General features: G+C 29.1%; 2 protein-coding genes across 6 annotated transcripts; one reads left to right on the top strand and one right to left on the bottom strand.

The window, feature by feature from the left end:
- Positions 1-1,698: 1,698 nt before the first annotated feature.
- Positions 1,699-6,296, bottom strand: LOC132936782 (uncharacterized protein DDB_G0271670-like). The gene is made up of 6 exons (XM_061003548.1): positions 5,875-6,296; positions 4,627-4,824; positions 4,119-4,313; positions 3,331-3,984; positions 2,294-2,447; positions 1,699-2,224 (listed from the first exon to the last, which is right to left on the bottom strand). Exons 1-6 carry the CDS (start codon positions 5,954-5,956, stop codon positions 2,086-2,088), a joined length of 1,422 nt encoding a protein of 473 aa, XP_060859531.1. The 5' UTR covers positions 5,957-6,296; the 3' UTR covers positions 1,699-2,085.
- A 1,277-nt stretch (positions 6,297-7,573) lies between these two features.
- On the top strand, positions 7,574-21,152 carry LOC132933921 (synaptosomal-associated protein 25). Of its 5 annotated transcripts, none has more exons than XM_061000197.1 (8): positions 7,574-7,943; positions 13,503-13,668; positions 13,767-13,808; positions 17,261-17,309; positions 18,849-18,966; positions 19,043-19,171; positions 19,491-19,635; positions 19,955-21,152. In XM_061000197.1, the coding sequence occupies exons 2-8, from the start codon at positions 13,549-13,551 to the stop codon at positions 20,015-20,017; spliced, it is 666 nt and encodes a 221-aa protein (XP_060856180.1). In that variant the 5' UTR covers positions 7,574-7,943; positions 13,503-13,548; the 3' UTR covers positions 20,018-21,152. The 5 variants fall into 5 exon arrangements, with proteins under 5 accessions (XP_060856180.1, XP_060856179.1, XP_060856178.1 ...); XM_061000196.1 differs by lacking the exon at positions 17,261-17,309 and adding an exon at positions 16,473-16,521 and having other exon boundaries at positions 7,582-7,943; XM_061000195.1 differs by lacking the exon at positions 17,261-17,309 and adding an exon at positions 15,578-15,626 and having other exon boundaries at positions 7,587-7,943.
- Positions 21,153-21,646: the final 494 nt, after the last annotated feature.

Here is a 21,646-nt window from a genome sequence, read left to right as displayed (position 1 = left end):
AATCGCAAATTAAATAAAAAATAAAAACATTTTTTTTTTACAGTGATTTTTATTACACACAATCATGAAAGTCAGAACTAAGATTGTTGTTTTTATAGATTATGAGATGTAGTGGTGGGACCAAGTGCAATACTTCAGTGTCGAATAAGTTTTTACTTTTTTTAATAATAAAATTAAATATTCATGGATGGCATACCAATAATAGTTTAAACTTTTCAAGTTTGTGGTATCAATGAATAAATAAGCTAGAAATATTTAATTTTATAAACCACTTAAAATTATAAAATCAACAGTAACATTTTATTTATAAAAAAATGTTATTGATTATTTAAAATTACATAACAATTAATTAAAATTAATGCTTTAAGATGTAAGTTTTAACTATTTATCTACGTATAGTTCATAAATATTTTTACATTCCTTGTCTATTTAAAAGAAAACATGTCACAAATATACTTTATAACTAATAGGATAGTGAGACATAAAATGAGACAAAAATATTTTGCCCTCCCTTTGACAAATTCTTGCGGACGCCCTTGATATCCAATATGAGCTGTATAATAAAATGTATCATTCTAGGTTCTGGATTGTATAAGTTTTTGCTAACCAGACACGTGACCACTGACATAGGCTGCACTACAATAACACTAGCTACAACATTTTGATATATCTAGTTCAAATTTTAACAATAAAACAACCTAAATAGGTAATTAAATGGTAATTAAATAGCAACAGAGAATGGATGGTAATAAAAAAGTTGATGATTATTAACTTGACAAAAATATTCCAATATAAAATGAAACACAATAACTTTCATAGTTTTAACACTCAAAGAAAGCGGTGATGAGGGGGATAAATACATTATTATATAAATAATAAATGTAATTTATTTAAATTATAATAATTAATATATAAATAAATTTCAAATAATGCATCTTAAAAAATCAGTCGAATCCTCTCATGACAAAATCATTTGACTGTCATTGCTTGAACATTCAAAAGCACACTATAACGAGAAGTCTGTTGCAGCTAATCAATGACACACTAATACTTTAACCAACCAACCCAATAATTACACTATTACTAGTTCACTATCCATCAAAAACTAAGGTCTATGCTGTTCATGAGAAGGTATCCTCCGAGTTCATGAATACCATATTAAATGACATATTTACATCTGCCACAATATTCCCATGGTCCTTGCATATTTTACAATGAATAAAATAAACTTAACATGACTACACAATGTGTGACCAAAATCAGATGAAAGTTGTAGACAATTGACATTATTTTATGGTTTTCATGAGACTATAAAACATAACTAGCCTTATTCACGAATAATAAAGAATAAACTCATAAGTATTACTATTTGATGATTAGACAATCAAATCACTGAGGACTTTTGACATCATAAAATTAAATTTCTTACAAGTTCAATCTGGATCTAACAATGCTTGGATTTAAATTAACCGAAAATTATTCTACAGATCAAGAGAAAGTATTGTCACTCAATTTATGTCGTTCATGTCATCCATGACTGAACCATCACACTAAACAGTCTAAAGTTATAGATTAGCTAATGCCAAATTATTTATCCCACTCACTCATTGAATATGCCATACTTGTTAAAATAAACTATGTATTATCACAAATGAAATAAATACTTGTTTTCTTAAGAATTTTTATTTTGAATAACTAAATTTACTTTGTAAGTATTCCTTAAAACTTATCATATTAAAATAAAAATTACGTCAAATTTTATTTTTAACTTATACAAATTATTTATTTTTTTGGGCTTCAATAATACATTTTAAACGGTTACAAGTATATACAAAGTTTAAGAATTATGAAATAAATCAGATATTATACATATTTTTAGTTTATATAAACCAGATATTAATATTAATATATGTTTAATAATTGCTTTCAGTTTACACATACACAGATATAAATGAAAAATAATATCTGATATACAAACGTAAGAAAAAAATATTAATACTATATCAGTTCTAAATTAATATATAGACAAAAAGATATTATATATTCAACGAGAAGTACTGTACATTTTCAAATAGTAATAGTAATTTACGAAACACTTCTATTTTTTGATTTAAACTTAAGCAAAAGTGTACGTCGAGCACGATCTCGTTTTGCTTCTATTTCAGCTGGTGTGCAATATCTGGTAGTAGTTGTCGTTGTAGCTTTTGCATTACCACTGCTAGTGCTGAAATATACATAAAATACACAATAATAAAATAAAAATATTGTAGTCAAAAAACCATTATGTTATTACCTAGAGTTATTTACTGTCCTAACAACACTGCTGAATTGTTTAGGTTGTTGTACTGATTGTTGCTGCTTGTTAACAATTGATGATGATGAAGTAGATCTACGCCAAAGTACTGAACTAGAACTTGAACTACTGGAAGAAGCATAATTGCTTGTAGCTAAAAAAAAAAAACTTATTTAACATAATAACTTATTTATATTTAAAAAATGAAAATTTAACTATCTATATTTGTTTAATATGAGCTCTTAAGACCGTTTAAGTTAACACTCCAAACTTAACTTGGGCACTATTTAGCCTCCATGCTGTTACTTTATATTTTAACTATATTTTTACCCTGAATCCAAGTTTTTCACCCCAGTAGCTAAATATAAGATATTGAGCGGGTCATTTGTTAATTTTTATATACTTGCATTGTTGGTTGTCAAAGAATAAAATTAGAAAAGGTATATAAACATTTTGATAAGCTGACAATTAAATTATAAAAACATTATATTTATAGAAATTGTTAAGATATTTATAAATTGTTATAACTAATGAAATTAACATAGGCACATAAGCACATAAGTGTAACAATTAACTTAAAAAAAATTTAAAATTGTAAATAGTCACAAAAAACAATGTCTGTAGCTACATAAATTGTGTAATAAACTATAATAAATAATTATATATCATATACTGTATTATGTATACATAAAATGTTCAAATATCCCATTTCTAAATTTTTAATTTTTTACATTAATATTAAGAGTCATTTATAGTCTCTTAAGATAATATGTTTGCTAAATAAACAAAGACAGTAGGTACAAGCGATTCTTAATATAAATTTATTTTGATTATTAATGAAGGCACCATAATAATATTCAAAAGGGCTAAACCAGGTAAGTCCGATTGAAATTAACTAAAATTTTAACTAGTTTACAAAAATATTTTCATCTAGTTTTTACGTAATATTGGTCTAAGTTATTATTTGCACTTAAATTTATAAATTGATTTAAAACCATAAATTTGTACTATTTATATAATGAATAATAAACATATACCTGTTTTTTTTTCCAATTGTATACCGACATTTGCGTTTGGCTGTTTATAACTATTCTGAACTGCTGATACAGTAGTAGTTTCTTTAGCACCATTCAAAATTTGCTGCTCGATTTCCGCAAAATCAATACCCAAAAAAAACTCATCTTCTTTGGCTAAAGTGTCGTCTAACAATGATAATGATGAATCATCTTTCTTAGAATTAGTAACAGTGGTAATGGCGGAAGATGAGCCATCATTTTCAGATTTGTTTATCATATTTGAAGTTAATGTGTGACACTGTGATTTACAATTGCTTTTCTCTTCCTCGCCAAATAGTTTGCTGTGTACTGGTTTGAACTTTTTAGCAGCATGGTAATATACATTATTATTTGTTGCACTGTTGGTATCTTTTAATGGGCTTATACCGTTAATTGACAAAGAATGTGAAACACTTAATTTTGTAGGTTTATTCACGGTATTATTAGTATTATCAGTATTATTAGCATCTGCAGCTATTTTTTTTTCAATAGCTTGACTACACAACATCATCATTTCATCATCAGCAGAGTCATCTAATGAACAACCACCAACATTATTATTTTCTGTTGAACTGTTTGCTGAAGAACTAGCTTCCATTTTAGCTTTCATTAACTGTCGATTTCTCTTTTTGGCACCTATAATACAATACAACTAGATTTTTTAAAATATTTTGTTTACTTATTTACTTTTCAACAATGTAGTTTTAAGAATTAAAAATAAATCCTATTCAGACAAAATGTAAAGCTTAATGAGTGAATATATTACTTACTGAGACAATTCAATATACATTCTAGATAATTATTTAGCTCCTCCTGCATAGCAGTATTATTTACACTTGCACAACTCCTTGGAGAAGGTGATTCATTGTTTGATGAATTATAGTGGTTCGATCTAAAGAAAGATCGATGATGACGTTCAGAGAATAATCGGCTCTTTTTACTCCTTTTTGACCTCCTTTCAGTAACTAAACATCAAATCAGAATTAAAATTAAAATTGGGTATGATTCCTATAAAATAAAAAATAAAGAACAAAAATAACAACAAAGATAGTAAACGTATTTATTTAATAAAATAATGTTCAAAAATCTAAAATTATTATACATTTTAATTAATGTATTAAATTCAAATTTGTATATTAAAATAATAACTTAATAAAATATTATATTTTATCATTAAATTTAATTTAATTTCCAAATTGAGTACTTTCAATAGACTACCTACAACACTGTTTAAACTAGTTTTTAAAATTAGATAATATAGGTATATATTATTCTTACCATAATCATCATCTTGATAACACACACTGCCATATCCATCGTCCCAACCAATACGCACACCTCCTAAATCATATTCATCAGGAGTCCTCCTATAAATTGGGATAAGATGCGGAAACTTAGGACTTTCCATTTCATCTGATTCATCGTCATCACTGTCGTTGAATGTGGCTCGGACAGGTGTTCTTGGACTAGGCAAAGCTAGCAGACGGACAAAAGTAAGAGACGTGCTTATGTTAGATAAAAGTACATTAAATTATATTAAAAGACTAGGATACGTCTTAGTCATCTGAAGTCAGCTATAAAATAGTAAAAACATAGGTATTATACCGTAGTGACCAGTAGTTGATCATAGGGAATATGAATGTAGTGTGTCAAGACGGATAGGAAGTCAGCGCTAGGTGAATATGACCTCTGGGTATTATTTATATTATTTATTAATAATTTAATATACTAGTAGGTGCCTTATAGGCAGGGGCGGCCTGGGAGAAAAATTCAGGCTGGGAAAATGTATTACTCAGGCCACATGTCTACGTCATAGGCGTACATATGTGGGTATTTGGGGGGAGGGGGGCTGATCATATGTAATATACCAGTCTTTCAGATAAAAAAAAATAGAGTATGAAAAAATTTAGAGAGGGGCCCACGCTTGTGTGTACGAGGGAGTCACATTCTCACAGACGATCAGACCAAGCATATATAGGTACGCAATAATAATAATGCGTTTATGCGTCCCAAAATATACCAATCTTGAATACCTAAGCAATTATAATTATTAATAAAAATTTGTTAGTACTTAGTAGTAATAACTTCTTGTATTAAGCGCGTTTGGTTAAATACATAATCACCTAGTGCTCACTGAAAAATTCTTCGACAGTACAAAACTCCAAAACAATTAGGTACCTACCTACTATATAATATTATGATATTCCTCTTGTAGGTAGTATTGCTTACAATTATTAATACTACCAAGTAAGTATATTTTTTTAGTGTAAAGAAACACTAATTATTTAAAAAAAATAATGTCATGCATCCGTCAGGCCAATAGCACGTTCCAATAGGTCAGGCCACCGGGAACTTCCAGGTATCCCGGTGGGCCAGACCATCCCTGCTAATAGGTATAGAGAAAAATTATAAATTACTGGGAGTGTCTCGGACAAACGGTTTATAATTTTTGGAGTTTTGGGCTTGATATGAACAAAGATGACAAAAAAAGGATGTTGCCCTTAATCATATGCGTTCCGAACGTACCTTTTAGCGGGCTAGAAGTTGTAGCGTCGTATTTTTCGTCAACATCGCGATGTGATGGTTGTGATTTTTTCGGCGTCTCCATTCTGTACTTTGTAGTTTGGATGTGTGTTACGTTAATACCGAAAAACCACTATGAACAATTATACTTTAATAATAATAAAAGCGATTGAAACTTGTTTCAATCGGTCAAGTTCAACAGCAAAAAATTGTCGTTAAAACTTCTAACCATAGGGTACCGAAAGTAACAAGTAAACAAGAATAAAAAAAAACGTGTTTGATGGATCAAACACCAAAATTTCGAAAAGGCACGAATGCCACGAATCACGTACCACTGCGGGAAAAAAATATGGATTCCTATTGTTTACGGCACGACCGGTCGTCCGTTACAAAATTGGGCTTAAGAAAATGTGTTTGTGTTCGCGCTCCTGTGCGTGCAGAAGTCGGGACGTTGTACATACCGCTAACGATGGTTCACCGATGCGACGATACGCGACGGTCGAACACTCGAAAACGTCGAAACCTGGCCGCGGCGTACACACTAGTGGCGCTACCGCCACTGGCGTCACTACGGATACCTCCATGCGGGTGAAAGGTCGTTTATACCATGAGAAAATAGACATTTAGTCATGGTTTATACTACGCTTTTTGACTAGCTTAGCTACCACTGCAACCATGGTTTCAATTTAATTTTTAAACCATCATTTTCTCATTTTATTAGTGTGCTAGGGTTCTAGGGCTAGCCAGGAACGGCTCCAGGCTAGGTGCCATTTCACCCTCCCAAGCCGTATTTCTAGAAAAAATGGATATTGTTAAAAACAAACTTACAAAATAAATATATCATATCATCTAAAGTTGTCTGAAAATTATGACAGCCCCCCTTCTCTTCAACCATGTCTCTGGAACCGCCCTTGGGGCTAGCACGCCAGTGAAGTTCAGATATTTTAACTTTTTTGTTCACTTGTTCATGTCGCGTAGGTACTATCTACTAGATAGTAACTAGTAGCCAGTAGGTGATCCAGTGCTCCACTAGGCACTAGTTCACTTCTATGTATCATGTGTATATTTAAATTTAATTTTACTATAGTAAGTATAGTGTTCTTATTTTGATGTTATAGTAAATAACAATCGTGTAAAAGTAAATCACCATCCTTAGGGGTGATTCGGGGGGTTAAGCCTCCCTATTTTATCCTATGCCATTCTTCCAGTTTTTTAATCATATTTTAGTTAAAATATTAATTATCAGGGTTTAGCTGCTGATAGTTGCGCTTATGTCAGCATCAGAGCATCTACTATTCTACAAATGTATATAATACATTAATACAGCAAGTGCAAGGCCGCGGACCGCAGTGTAGACTGCAGCTGCCGTAGTGTCGAGAGACACACACTCACAACAACCATTGTCCATTATAAGCGAGCGCGATTATTATTGTACGCTCACCCGATTATTATCGTACGCTCACGCGGTTATTATTGTACGATCGTGCGATTATTAATCGTACAATCTGAGCGAAATCGCCAAGGGCACTGGATGCGGGAACGCGCGTCGTCGTCTGCGGCGGGGAGGACAACGATGATACCGCCGCACCGTCCCGCCAACCATATTACGCTCTACGCCTGGCGGTCGTGGGAACTGGGAATGTGGGATACTGGGATAATATTGAACGACGACGACAACGGTGGCGGCGGCGGCCGAATATTGATGCGCGTCCGCGGCGCATGGCTATAAACCACCGACGCCGTACGCCGCCGCCGACGCCGGTTAGAGGCGGCGCACGCGCCAGACGGCCGCCCGTGATTTATGAGCTAAGCGCGGGAGGCACCGGCCACAATAGTCAGTACGATTGGGCGACGACCGACCGAGGTGGTGTTTCGTTATACCAAGACAGGGCCGGACGGGAACGTTTTACATCTCTCGCACACAAAATACGAATACTCAATCGTTCGGCGGTTTGTATTTAGTACCTGTCGTACTCATTCGTGCAAGTTTCTCATTCTTATCGACTCAACGGCAACGGCAGTGGGTGGTATCGCAGAGGATCGACACTCGACAGATAACGCCGTCGTCGTAGGTAATACATTTGTGCAGAAACATAATATTTTCGTAGATTTTAAATAATTGAACCTCGTCTATTTTTGTAGTATTATTTAATACATTGCGATACACACAATTTACATATTATTATTATATATTATGTACATATAATTTGCGTTCTACATAAAGCAGACGGCGTGGCCATGCTAAGCCCCCTCTAGCCCCCCTAGTTGCGCCAATGTGGCCATCACTGGCATCAGCATTTTATAAAATTGTTGAAAGCCTTAAGTACCTATCTATGAACCTATCTATGCCTGTATATTATATAATAATAATAAATTATTATCGTATCATTCGAAAATCTGCCAAACAGGTTGTACAGGTGCGCCGCCACGCATAACACAATCTGCAGTTTAATGTTGTCATAAACCATCAAAATATTGCTGTGTCAATGTATCGTGTATCTATATACGTGCGGGGACGAATATAAATCATAATAATAATAATAGTTAGTAATTACGATGTATTATTTTAGGCTAGGCGTTCTGCTTTTCTAGTTTGTTTTTTTACATTCTCGTGTTTCTAATTGTATTACTCGACGTGCAAACGCCAAGCACTAATAATATACTGTCGCCTCATCGTACACACATTTATATTATATTATACGATATACCTACCTATACTTTTGTCATTTGCCAATTATATCCAATTGTACGGCATCGTTAATTGCCTCAAGTCTATAAAATATAATATGACAGCAATGGTTTATTTTGTGAGCTGTATACTGGGTGTATGTATCAGTAGATACAATCATATGTTTTTACAATAAAATTGGTATATTGATATTAGCCATTAGGCATTAGCTACCTATTACAGTGGTATTGTTTGTCTATAAATTGTCGGTTCTTCCAAATACACCCTGTATACATCACCATCGTAACCTGCAGACGATATATTATTATATTATATTATCATTGTTATTATTATTAATTGTATACATATAGCGCGCGTAGGCGGTGGTCCGTGGATGGAAATTTCGTATAATGTTTGTTGTTTCTTTTGTTGTTCTTCCCGTTCTGTGAAATAGCTTGACGGCGGTCGGAATGTGCTACATAAGTAGACAGTAGTTACCAAACAAATTATTCTAGCGCTACGTGTCGCCGCCTCGTTTAAAAAAAATTACCAAATCGTTACGTAAACTGTTTATATAGATACATTATACAGTGTAAACCAGGTGTCTTCAACCCGCTATGTCGTTATTTGAGGCACACATTTTAAGCATATTAGCAGGGCTGGATTTAAGATTTTTTGCCTCCCGACTTTGGTTATAATTAATTTATCATACTTCAGTATTTTTACAAACAAATGGCAACCATTTAAATAAACTACCTATAACCTATTTATTTAGCTATTTTAAAGGACATCTTACAAAAAATTGGCTTCTATTTTGTAATTTTAATATATAATATAGATTATTCTTATAATAAATCGATGTCAGAATGCTCTTTTTCAGAGTTAATTATTTAGATAGGTACTTACTTTTATTGTATTATAAAATAACAAAGACAATATTTCTAATGCATACTCCTATGTGGTACAAGCGACAAGCCACAAGGTAATTATAGGGATTTGTGATATCCAATTTAGTATAATATGTAGCATTATACATTTATACAAAAAACAGATCATTTAAAAAAAAAAACAATTTCGCATTTCACCCAAAAAATATTCCGCAGCTGTTGATTAGGAACCAATATTAGACAATTTATTTATATATTTATTATCAATTTATAATTTTCTATTGCGTATTGGAAAATATAATTTTACTTTTTTATAATCGCCGTAAAAATATTGTCGCCCTCTAACATAAGCCAAGGTGGGCTATTGCCCAACCAAACTACCCCTTAAATACGGCCCTCCACATTAGCATGTATTTTTTAATACATTTTCAATAATTAATAAAACGTATTTTTTTTTCTTGAGAACGTGGCCCGCGAGATTTAAAAATAATAATACAGAGGGCTTGTTGCCTAAAAAGGGTTGAAGACCCTGGTGTAAACTGTTGTGAATTCCTTTATGTGATGTATTATATACCTAATTTATAAAACAGATAACTAGCAAGTATAATGTTGATAATACATTATTACATTAACACTTTTTAAGTTGTAACCTCGGTTGTAACCGTCGCCTAGTGTGGAAAATTGTTCATATTAATTTATTATTAATTCATAATTCATAGTATTACGCCTATACGTAAATCTATTGTAAAAATATCATTAGCAGCAGATTCTATAGCACTTTCGCGACTCCGACCGAACAAATTATATTCATGTCGTATGAATACAAAAAAACCTCACCAATGTCTCTACTTTTTCTTTGGTTCAAGGATCTAGATTCCAGATCATTGGCCTTTTCATGTAGAAGTCCTAATGATTGGCGCAACTAGGGGGGGCTTAGCTTTAGCCTACCCCTCGAATAAGATTTAGCCCCCACAAAAATATCCCTTATTGATTTAGATATAAACCCCCTATAAGTTATTTTAAATAAATAGTTTTGTTAGGTGGACTGTAGCCCTCTCAGAATTTTAACCCTGTATAGTTGCGTCTATAGTCCTAATAATATTACGTCTTATATTATCACACTTCCACTGGTGATATATGTGATATACATTCCGATATCGCTTATACCTATAGCTATGATATTCCCATTATTAGATCTGTATTTCATTTTTTTTCAACCAATGCTCATAATTTATTCAGATTTATAGTCGGCATCCCCGCACAGCTGTTAAGTTAAAACATTCATCCATGGTTTATTTAATATAGACATTAGATTTTTAAATTATATAATACTATTTTAGCATTAAATTTCGTTTTGCGTTATTTTTCGTTCAATGAAATTCTATAAATTACGTTTTACGATATTTTTCGTTTAATGATTTTCTATAAATTGCGTTTTGCGTTATGTTTTATTTAATGATATATATCATACTTTGTTTATCGTAATGTTTTGTTTTGCGGTATTTCATTTTTTTTGATTATCGCTTTCCGTTATAATTACGTTTACTAATTCCAATCGTTGTTTTGACAAATTTAACGTTATAATCATAATTTTATTCTAAGTCAAAATCGAGGTTCAAAATGACGACGACTAAAAATATCTTAGTTGGTACATATTATTGAGTTTTTCAACCAACATTTTACTATTTTATTAACATTTAAATATTATTCCAATATCTAATACCTAATTTACAAGTTACCCAAGTTTCAACTAACCTAACATAGTAGTTAACATCGCATTCACATAATAATAATTTATACATTATAAATATCTGAGGAATAGACATTATAGATAAATATTTGTTGTAGTTGCACCGGGACCAATATTATTATAAAAATATTATCTAAATATTTTTCTATAATTTCAGTGACCTATCAGTTTACGTATTATTACAATACATGTATTATAACTGTATCCGTCTTATATATATACTTATACGGAAATCACGGCGATAAAGCTGCAATCGCATTAGCAATTACCCATCAGTATTTAGTCATTACATTATGCAGTAGGCGTCTTTGTTTATCGCGAACGTCTCTAGATTCTTTTTCGTTTACATTTTTCGTTTTTGATATTTAGACAACGTATAACACAACAATATCGTGCAATATAGGTACTTACAAACATAGAAGGGTGCGGCGGCGGTAATGGGTCAAGGTTGCACGACGCCCCCGCCGCCGCTACCACCGCCGCTTAAAGTACACCGTACACCTCGCATACGGCATACCGGCCATTTATAATGACTGTATCAAGGGACTAAGCCACTATGGGGAGATCGGAATCGATCCCGCCAATTATAGTGATGCGGTTTTGGTAGGGTTCAGATCCAGGATTTTATGTTTTTAAGTGAAACGATATTTTTGCCATTTTATTTATTTCACCCCTCCCCTTATTCCTCTATTAAAATACGAGCTTTTCTCTGCAGTGAAGTACCTGAATAAAAGTTAGATCTATCTATACAAAAATTTATTTAAAATTAAACATAAATCAGTATACTTTTATCCTATCTCTATAATAAGCTCAACTGCTGAAGTCATTAATCGAAGTATTCAAATAATTATTTACAACGAAAAAATTATATAAGTAGTAGGTACCTACCTAATAATTTAACTATTTAAATTTTAAACATTTCAAATACGTAACGTTTGCTTTACTTATAAGTTATAATGATATAGTTGTACGTATAAACGTATTATAATATATATTATTATATATTACGATATTCGATATAGATACATAATAGGTATGTATTATATATTTATATACCCATCAGGATCACGATGGTTTTAATATGGCTATCGATTAGGTATTTACAAACAGTTATAATTTTATTATAGTTTACTTAAAAACGAATGTTATTCGTACCTAATAGAACAGCGAAATATTTGTTGGCACTAACCAGAACCGATGTATGCAAGTGTTAACCTTCAACCATCATATTATTTTGTAACCAGAACAAATGTAATTTTTCGGGAGGGGGAAAACAGATATAAAAATTCGGCACAGATTTTTTTACCAAATATTTATATAGTATGATTTTGCAGCTTAACCTTCGTTCTTCGAGTGAACATGATCTATTCATATTCTTAAAACGTGAAATCAAATTTTTGTTTCATTTGACTACAGAAATATTTCTTGAAATAGTTCAATTTATTTGTATTTTTAAACTTTTATTAAATTCGCTTTTAGTAGGTATTTATTTGTAAGCAATTCTTATAATACGTATATTTTATCTGAGATGTCTTTATTTCTCTTGGGTTTTCTTGTATAGTTTTTAAATTAATGTTATTAATTATTAAAAACATACGTACTTAGCATTAATGATTATAGGATACAATATACAATATGTAAATACCAACTTTCTATAATCCCATATAGTATTATATAACTATAAAATAAATTATAAAGTATAAGCTTTTATCTTAAATCTTATAATTGATCAATATTGTATAAAATATGTAAACCTTTTTACATCCCGATCACAACATTTAAATTTTACTACGAGTCTACGAACCATGTAAACTAGAAATAACCTTTAAAGTTTTCATTATACAAATTTACTAAATCCTAATTGAAAATCATTACTATTCGTTAATGGGTTATATTGTTATCATAAAATGCCCAATGCTGGTATCAGCGATACTAAGATAGCAGGCATGTCCTTATTCTTCTCGTTTTAAGAAAGTGCGTCCGCTCTGACTGCCTAGTGGCTGAGTCAGAACTCGGAATAATGATTCTATTTATTTGATGACGTTTCCATTGTGGATTTATTAATTACTAAATTACTTCATTGTTTATTTACCAAATAATAATTTAATGACGGTAATTAAAGTATTTAATTGGGGACATTTATCAATACATTTTATTATTTAAAAAAAATCACAAGATATCTCTATTTGAAATTACCAATTAGTAATTGAGGAAATTATTTGAATATTTAATATAATATATTCTTAATTATTTTTATTTATGAAGAACAGTATAATGTATTTAAAATTGAAAGTATCATAACTAAATGTATTGTATTTTTATACAGCTCAAGCAAAACTAAAAAAGAACTACCCCTCATTCAAAATTCAACCATGCCTGCACCAACAAAATCAAACGCAGCCATGTCACCAGACGGTGGAGCACCACAGCCAGCCGTACCAAAAACTGAACTTCAAGAGCTGCAAATGAAAGCTGGAGAAGTAACAGATGAAGTGCGTTATGTTTACCTTAATTCTTAATTCTATAATCATTAGATGTACCTATACTTTTTTAAATAAAATATTATTTTTTTTGCCATTTATAACTATAGTCACTTGAAAGTACCAGAAGAATGTTGGCTCTATGTGAAGAGGTAAGATAATATTAATTAAAGACTATTTAGTATAATACATTTATTGTTTAATGGACTTTTATATTAACCTACTTAACATATATATTGTGAATTAATCATTACTTTACTCTTAATTCTTACTTGTGGTTACTTAAAAAATTCAGAAGTGTAAATATTTATATTAAATTATAATTCTTAATTTACTAAGGCAACAATTTTGTTGGCAAAAAATATTTACTATTTTTGAATTTTATAGTACTGCAATGAACTATTTTATTAATGAACACAACATATTGAGTGTTGACTAAATTACGAGGGTAATATTACAAATATTGTTCTCGTATATTTTCTTTCATTAAATCCGATATTAACATAATCATGAATAAAATTGTGTTTATAGGCGTGAGTGTAAAATATAACATATATTATATTTTTGTAAAATAATAAAGCTACTGGTGCTGCTTACTGCTGCTGCTGCTGCATGTCGGTGTGTGTTTGTCTTGTGCATTATTTGCTTGTTACATTCTCAAATTAAAAATTGATAAGATTCGTTCTTCAATTTTCATGTGAATTATTTATTTAGAAAACAATAATATTCAGTAATATACAAGTTCACAAAATGCCAACTCATACAAATACATACTAATATAAAAAGTGTAAAATAATATTACAACAACAGTTTGTTGAAACAAACATAATATAATATAATTCTCAACAAGTATAATACAGTAAAGTTTCAATAACTTGGAAGTCCACAAAAAAAAAAATTGCTTACACAATTTTGTGAAAAAAATAAAAACATTTGTGTTAAACTATTTATGAATTGACCATAATTTAAATAATTTCATATTACGTTATTCGAGTATGTATATTTATTTTTTTTTATTGTCTTTACATTGACTAATTTATTATTTTGAAAAATAATTTGTAATAAGTATTTTTTGATTGAAATACAATTAACATATCATCCGTGTATGATGAAACTTCTATATAACAGACATAAAAAATATTACAGAAAATAGCAGCTTTTATATAGTGACAGCCGTTTCTTCAGCCGCAATTTTTTATTGTACAACACTTGTCAGGACTAATAAGTAATCACTAGGCTTGTACTTTTTGTCGGCAATCTGAGTTATTGATACTTGACTGACACCTGTATATATATATATTTTATTTATAGTATAACATCATTTATGTAAATACTTTATACAGTGTCCTATAATAAACATTGTTTCAAAGATAAATAAAATAATATAAAAATTTACTTACAACTTCAAAGATATGAAAATATTTTAGTCGGTATCTACTGAACTATTTAAAAATGTAATATGTTTTTCCTAATACAACTGTACACAAAAAAAAAAAAAAAATATTTGTTTAATACATATTTATCAAAGTTATAATGTTCATTATAGACTGTTCCGTGTATATTTATAAGAAAAATAAGTATTAACTTACCATTTTGGCAAACTATCAATTTGCAAGTATGAATACAGATATACTGTAAGAACCAATTTACACACATTATTTTACAGAAATAAACTAATAAAATCTTTTAACTATACACAAGCAAATAAAAAGTATATGAATATACTTTTAAAATTTCAAATATTATTAAAAATAATACACACCAGAATTGATGTATACAAAAATGAATAGGTTACACTATCTCTCATATAATGTTATTATTATTGGTTTTTTTTTCTGTCACACGCACACCACACGATCACCACCACCTACCACCACCATCACTACTACCACTCTTCTACTTTCAAATACAACAATCATAGAGCAAGGAGGCTGGAATAAGGACATTAGTTGCACTCGATGACCAGGGAGGTGAGTTGATGTTCTTGTTGCTGCTGCCGTTGCTGTTGCTACGGGATCTTGTCTACTTTTAAAGGACACAATCTCATATACACACATACATAAACACCCATACACCCAAATATACAGTGTACACATACATATTATATCATAATGGTTCACTCCAAAGTGCACGCGCGCTACTCACATTGTGTGTCAACTTGTTTTTATTTTTAAGTTATTGAAAATAAACTTAATGACAATAAAGAACTATGAGCATTACCGGCGGTGGTAATTTTTATCTATCCACCGACCGTGTTTCACCAAGCACTAAAATCACAAATTCACAGATATTAATAAAATTACATAACCAATATTTTTATAACTGTTAATATATTTATATATATATATATATCTCATCGATCACAACATCATTACACAAACACTAATAAAGTAATAACACTAATATATGAAAAGAAGGAAGGAAAAATGTTGCATTCGTGGGCTTTTTTTTACTCTGTTATAAAAGCAAGGGCGCTGATCAGTGATTTGTATAGTTCAATACAATGTGTATTTGCTTAATTAAAGATACCTTTTATAACTATGTCTTACAAGCTTGACTTTAATTATATACATAATAATTTATATATTTTAATTATTACTACAGTAATATTTAAATTGTTTGATTAATAATGATTATAGATGGTAATAGACAATAGTAGTTTAAAAATTGTCATTTATTTGTTGCTATAATAACATTTTTTATATTATTTAATTATTTTGCTTTTATTCACTATTATTAATTTTGTTTATTTTATTCCACAATATGTACTTAGCATTGATGTTTATTATTTTTTAATTTTTATATTTTATTTGTAGAGTGTAGATGTTGGCACAAAAACCGTAGAAAATTTGCACATACAAGGCGGTAAGACTTATATTGCCTAAGGATATTTTATTAAATAGCTTCTTATTTGATTCTGCATAAACTGCTGTAATTGTGATGTTATAGTTTATAGAATATATCTTAGAGACGAATAATATTATGATAGTATAGGTATTTAACTTAAAAAATAAAAATATTATTTGGGGATGTATAAATAATAAAATAAATCTAAAATATGAATGTAACTGTATGTAGAAGTATGAACTACAAACAATTATTTTCATTATTTTACCTCTGTATATTTCTTTCCTTAAGATTTAAATTTTACCCAAATACTTAACGTTTTTCCTCGTTTTGCATAGCAGATTATTATAGTAGTAATTAAGTTGTTGTGTTGTTGTTATTGTTGACTTGTTGTTGTATGAATTCGGCATAATTATTTTTGTTTATTTATAAAACCTTAACTGTTGAATGTTGATTATTATTTGTCCTGTTATATTTAAGTTACCTAATTCATATTATATATCATTTTAATTCAATCGTCTTAGACATAATATTATAAAAATAATAGATGGATAAAAATCCCTGTAGACGTTAAAAATACATTTAATATTTATACATATTTTATATATGTATATACATATATATATATATATATATATATATAGATAGAAGACAATAAATATAAAATATACATCGACACACTATCTTGATCATTACGACAAAGGCTTTGTTGTCGGTGATTATTGTTGTTGTTGTTTTTTTTTTTTTTTTTGTGTAGAGCCATGAAGTCGGGATGAAATCTCTAGTGATGTTGGATGAACAAGGGGGTAAGAGCTATGAAATAAAAAAAAAAAAACGAGTTAACAAACAAAGTATAAAAACAATAATAAATGCTAAAATCTGAGACGCGATAAATGGTATCGAGTTGGATTTTATTAATCTAAAAATGTTCATAATTTAAATATTATCCATATTTATAACTTTATTAATAATAAAATACAGTCGATGGAATATAAATAATAAACAATTTTAATAAATATAGTCAATTTTAATGCCTAATAGAACATTTAAGGCAATTAAAAATTTCACAACTAAATTTCATTACTTTATTGAGAATTAAATGTATAATAATTTCAATTTAATCTTTTCAGTGGCGTATTGGGACCTATCACAAGGGCATATTTTGAAAGTTGTTAAAAATAATTTAGGATTAATATATCTAAAATATGATTTGCAAATTATATATTTAACTAAAAACAGTACTTTAAATATGTTTTTGTCATGCCTGCACTGAAAGTTTGGTTTTCAATAGCGGTTGAAGTGTTGGAAAGCGTCCTTTTTCCGTCCAGCGGGCGGTAAAGTGGGAATCCCATAAAGTGCCTGGTGGTAAAATGAAAATCCCCAAAAGTGCTGGGCGCACATATCATGCGCGAATCCCCTGCACAACCAGACACTGAAATCTAATATCTATACCATGGTCCTTACAAAACATAAACTTTTTGTTACATCTTGTATTTAAATTATAACCTCCATGCGTCACGCTTAAAATAAATAAAACCAAATTGTTTCTTTCATGAAATATTGTTATCGTAGAATTATGGCCTAGTTGTTGCATAAATCTCTGCATTACCTTTGCCGTGATCAATTAATGCAGAGGCGTGACAAAAAATAGTATGTGTGGCTTGTGCGGGAAGGTAATTTCATTCAGTCTTGGGCGAAATGCAGCCCTCACCTGCGGCTCGTGTTGCACACGTCGCCCACGACTGAAATAGCTCACTTCCCGCCCTTGCCAAACAATATACTATTGTGTTAGAAAAAAAAAATTTAACTAAAACAGTTTGAAGGTAATTAATTAACAAATTAATTCAGTAACTTTTATTAAATTAAACATCTGCATACGCCACTGAGCTATAATTATAACCTATTGATGTCAAAAATTAACGAAACAACAACATAATTTGTACAAAACAAAAAAAATGATCAATTAAATACAAATGCGAATCTGAGGAAACGTTTTTAATGCAAAATTAAAACAATATACTATTTATCTAATAATATGATACTGCCGGTAATGTTCTTTGATATGAACATTCTATTTTTATTAACCGATTATTATTTATTCATAAATTATAATAACAATTTAAACTTATGATATTCTTTTAATATTTTATTTATGTAAGCATTGCGCGTTTAGTTCAGAATTTAATTATCACATTTTTAGGAAAAATCACTACACACAAAAACAATAATATATACACTTTTGTACAACTCTATTATTGAAATATTATTATTGTCTAATATATTTTTTTATTTGTGTGTGTGTTATGCGTGTGTGTATGTGTGTGTGAATATTTCAAAAATCATAGAACAATTGGACAGGATTGAAGAAGGCATGGATCAGATTAATGCTGACATGAAAGAGGCAGAAAAGAACCTTACTGGCATGGAAAAATGTTGTGGAATTTGTGTGCTGCCTTGTAACAAGTATGTTAAAAATTAAATTTCATATTTTTATGTATAGTATTGATTTATTTGTTTAATACCAATGTGTACTTAAAAGGTCAGCTTCATTTAAAGAAGATGAAGGTACGTGGCGGGGTAATGATGATGGAAAAGTGGTAAACAACCAACCACAGCGTGTGATGGATGAACGTAATGGAATGGGTGCCCAAGGAGGTTATATAGCAAAGTAGGTACTTTTATAATAATAATAGATAAAATTATTAAAACGGTTTAAAATTATAAACTCCCTACTAACACAACTACTCTGGTTAAGCTATACTAGTTATATATTCCTTCGAGATTTTCATTATATATATATATATATAATACATGTATAAGTTTTTGTTTAAAATTTAAAAAAAATCAATATAACATTTCTTTATTAGGTGTAAGTTGTTCCTTTAATTTATAATTACCATTTATTCTGATATTATTTATTTTTTATGATCAATGGTTATGGCTCTACTAAGATGTATTTTCTATTTTTATGTTACTATGATTAATAGAATAACAAATGACGCACGAGAAAATGAAATGGAAGAAAATATGGGTCAAGTTAATACTATGATTGGAAATCTTCGTAACATGGCACTGGATATGGGAAGTGAATTGGAGAATCAGAATAGACAAGTTTCACGAATAAACATGAAGGTACTTTTTAGTTTTAATTGTTTGGAGTTAACATTTGATATATTTGATATATTTGTATATGTCCATTGTTCATGATTAAAATAAAACAAAATAAATTTAAAATTTTTAAATAAGATTGAGTAATATTAAAATTTCAATACTTTAGAAAAACTTTTTTATATTTTACTATTGATATACAGGTATCATACCTATATGATACAATTTTTAAATCTCTTACTAAAATATGTATATCTATATATTATATTTATATGTCATGTATAAATTAATATCACATAATTGTTAACATTTTATTTTACTTTTACAATTCTTTTTTGTTTAGGCTGGATCTAATGAAACAAGAATTTCAGTGGCGAACCAACGAGCACATGAACTGCTCAAGTAATTCAATATGCAAAATATGGCTAGGACAACAGCTATTATACTACTACGGCTATTTGTTTTGATTTATTGCTACAGCTATCAGAAAAATAACTTTTTTTTTAATTTGATAATTCTTTAAATTGTATTTATAAAAAAAATATATAATTTATTTATCGTGAATTATTGTTATGTATTATTATAGTTATAAATATTTTACATACATTTTTATGTCTTATTGATTAATATAAAATTAGTTAGTTTAATCATTTTTAGCTTTTTTTTACTATTGTTAATATTGTTTAAGAATAAAAGGCTGGCAGCAAATTTGGTTACAGAGATAAATAGCTGTGTTATGTGGTCCAATAATTAAATTTTCATTTACTGTTAAATTTTTTTAGTTTTATCATCATTAATATTAATACTATTACTAGGATTAAATACAGCAATAATATTTAGAAAGATCCAAAATGAATTGGTAATTCTCATTAAACTAATCAACATTTATGTAAACATATAAGTTTTAAAGATATTAAAAAATTTAACCAAATCATAATTATTATTTTTATTAATGATATTTATAAATTTAATATTTATTATTGTTGATTCTTGAAGCAAATATCAAACCATTATTTCATAGCGTGATATAAAATTAATTATAATTTGTGGGAAAAAAAAGTAATATTTGTTGCCTATTCTCTACATAATATAATACATAATTATACACCAAATTATTAATAATATATTATTAAAAACAATTGAAATATTTTTTTCGCATATTTATATTATATAACATTTTTATGTATTTTATTACTAAAATAATACATCTAGTATAATATTTATTATTTACATTAGACTGCATAATGAAAGTGCACTTGCGTATTATCATTATAACTATTACCTTAGAAAAGTGCAATACTTATTTTATACTTTTGTCATAGCTCAAAATATTCCACATTGTGCTTAATGTGCATTGTTATTAAAATTAATTCTTAGTTCATTAATTATTGATTTTTGGGTTATTGGTGCGCGCGATAGTTATAACACAGTTATGATATGGTTAAAAACGTTATTTTGTATAAATAATATTTAATTAGATTTAAAATTGTTAGTGTAATTTTTCTTTATAATAAAAGTGATAATAAACTAGAATAAATTTATTTATTTATTTTTTTTGTTTTGTTGTACCTATTAACTAAATTCCATTAAGTTAAACTATTTATTTTTACGTCTTTTTCTCTTAAGCTATTTCATCTAGATATTTGTTATATTTGATGAAAACTGATCATTATAACTTTTAAGGATAAGTATTGAATATACATTCCCTTATAAAATATATTCATAAACATATCTTCATTCATATGATTTTAATATCTATTAATTTAAATAGACAATAGGTTACACATATTTCAATAATATGTATTATTTCTTCAATTATTTGTATTGTTGTTTTATTTAGTTTTAATACTAGTATATTATTTAGAGCTGTGTGGTTTTTTACCCTCTAAATTCAAAACTTAGTGTAAGAATAAAGTTAAATATGATTAAAATATTTTTTCCCATGTATTATTTATATTAATTACTAGTAATAGTTGTCTTCTTCACCCAAGTTGCTTTGTTACACTGTTATACGTTAAAAACTTTATTAAAATCA

The sequence above is a fragment of the Metopolophium dirhodum genome, chromosome 1, assembly GCF_019925205.1.
Source record: "Metopolophium dirhodum isolate CAU chromosome 1, ASM1992520v1, whole genome shotgun sequence".
Classification (NCBI taxonomy): Eukaryota; Metazoa; Arthropoda; class Insecta; order Hemiptera; family Aphididae; genus Metopolophium; species Metopolophium dirhodum.
The sequence above is the reverse complement of the archived record's forward strand: the minus strand, read 5'-3'. Positions and strand labels throughout refer to the sequence as shown.